The sequence below is a fragment of the Gossypium hirsutum genome, chromosome D04 (assembly GCF_007990345.1).
Source record: "Gossypium hirsutum isolate 1008001.06 chromosome D04, Gossypium_hirsutum_v2.1, whole genome shotgun sequence".
NCBI classification, from domain to species: domain Eukaryota; kingdom Viridiplantae; phylum Streptophyta; class Magnoliopsida; order Malvales; family Malvaceae; genus Gossypium; species Gossypium hirsutum.
The window spans coordinates 16,178,295-16,179,788 of record NC_053440.1 but is presented as its reverse complement, the minus strand read 5'-3'; the positions used below and the strand labels follow the sequence as shown (position 1 = coordinate 16,179,788).

Here is a 1,494-nt window from a genome sequence, read left to right as displayed (position 1 = left end):
CTAGGAAATGAATTTCCATAATTCATCTTTTCCATCATATGGTAAAAACACTCCATTAACATTTCATAAAGTCATGAACAATAATTAATTGTAAACATGCCTTTCTTCAACTTTTACTTACCCGTTAAGCTTAATAGAATCACAACATTCACTACACTGGCACGAAGCCTACTAGGCTCAAGGCCTGATTTCATACACCGACATGAAGCTTGATAGGCCCAGGGCCTGAATCGTTACACCAGTACGGGGCCTGCTAGGCTCAAGGCCTGAATCGTTACACCGGCATGAAGCCTACTAGGTTCAAAACCCAATACACGTCTCCAAAATAACTTAATTTCCATCAATCAACAAAATTGTAATCACAACCATCATTGACTAATTAAATAGAACAATTAGCTAACAATATAAAACTAGCTTACCTTAATAACTATGGTTGCAAAACAGAGTCGATTGCTAGTCCAAACAATGGCGAGGCCAGGATATTAATCTTGGGGGGCAAGCTAAAATTAGAAGTGCTATGTAACAGTCAATTTAAACATATAAATAGTCGATTCAAAAGAAGCAGTATTCCAACATGAGAATCGGTATAAACATATAAAAAAATATTCAAAAGAAGTAGCATTTCAACAATTAAGAGGAAATAGCATATCATTACTTAAAATTGTGCACGATGTTCTTTCAAGGAAATACGATCAGTAAATATAGAGTCTGAATCAAAAGTTTCAACAATATGTCTCTCAATATAAACAACAAGATTATTTATAAGAAACTCATCCTCTATTTTATTGCGAAGCCTTATTTTGACAACTTTCATCGTCGAAAATGCTCTTTCTGTAATTGCAGTTGAAACAAGAAGAGCCAATAGAAGACGAATTAATCCATCAACAAGAAAATATACCTTTGACAAAGATAAAAAATTGTGGACAAATTCTGCAATTTCGGATGATTTGGAACATTTTGCTTAGAATGTTGTAGTTGATACTTTAAGATTACTTTCTCTTTCTCAGTGAAATCAAGAGGATAATATTTTTCTACAATACAACAAATATCATCCATGTTGAAGGATTTATAAGCATCCTTCAGATCCAAAGCGGAGCTAAGGGTAAGAAGATCAATTTTCCGTTCTTTAAATCTACTATTTAGCTCAAAAAGTTGAGAATCTATAACAGCATTGAATATCTTAACCCGAGAATGGTGCTCCATATTAAAATCAACGTGTTGGTGACGACCACGTTTTACCACATATGGAGAATCCATATCAAGAACTCGAATATTGTGCTTTTCACAAAATGCTTTCACAACTTCCAACAAATTGTCCAAACCATCTTCTCTCAACTTTTGTATAAAAGTTTTGGTGCTTGAGACTAAGTACATAGCATTTACTATATCTTGGGATTTTTTTTGTAGATGTTGACAAATAATATCTATAATTCCCATTATCTCTTTCACTAGATGTAAGATAAAAACAAAATCAAAATACGTAATTTTCATATA

At 33.1% G+C, this 1,494-nt stretch overlaps 1 protein-coding gene across 1 annotated transcript; it reads right to left on the bottom strand.

Moving 5' to 3' along the window:
- Positions 1-655: 655 nt before the first annotated feature.
- LOC107898291 (uncharacterized) lies at positions 656-1,437 on the bottom strand. Its single transcript, XM_016823809.1, has 2 exons — positions 994-1,437; positions 656-898 (listed from the first exon to the last, which is right to left on the bottom strand). Exons 1-2 carry the CDS (start codon positions 1,435-1,437, stop codon positions 656-658), a joined length of 687 nt encoding a protein of 228 aa, XP_016679298.1.
- Positions 1,438-1,494: the final 57 nt, after the last annotated feature.

Excerpts from the sequence above, each read along its gene's own strand:
- LOC107898291 (XM_016823809.1), bottom strand. The coding sequence starts at position 1,437 with ATGGGAATTATAGATATTATTTGTCAACATCTACAAAAAAAATCCCAA. Across the intron at positions 899-993 it reads ATTTCACTGAGAAAGAGAAA|GTATATTTTCTTGTTGATGG; the intron begins GTAATCTTAAAG and ends TCTTTGTCAAAG.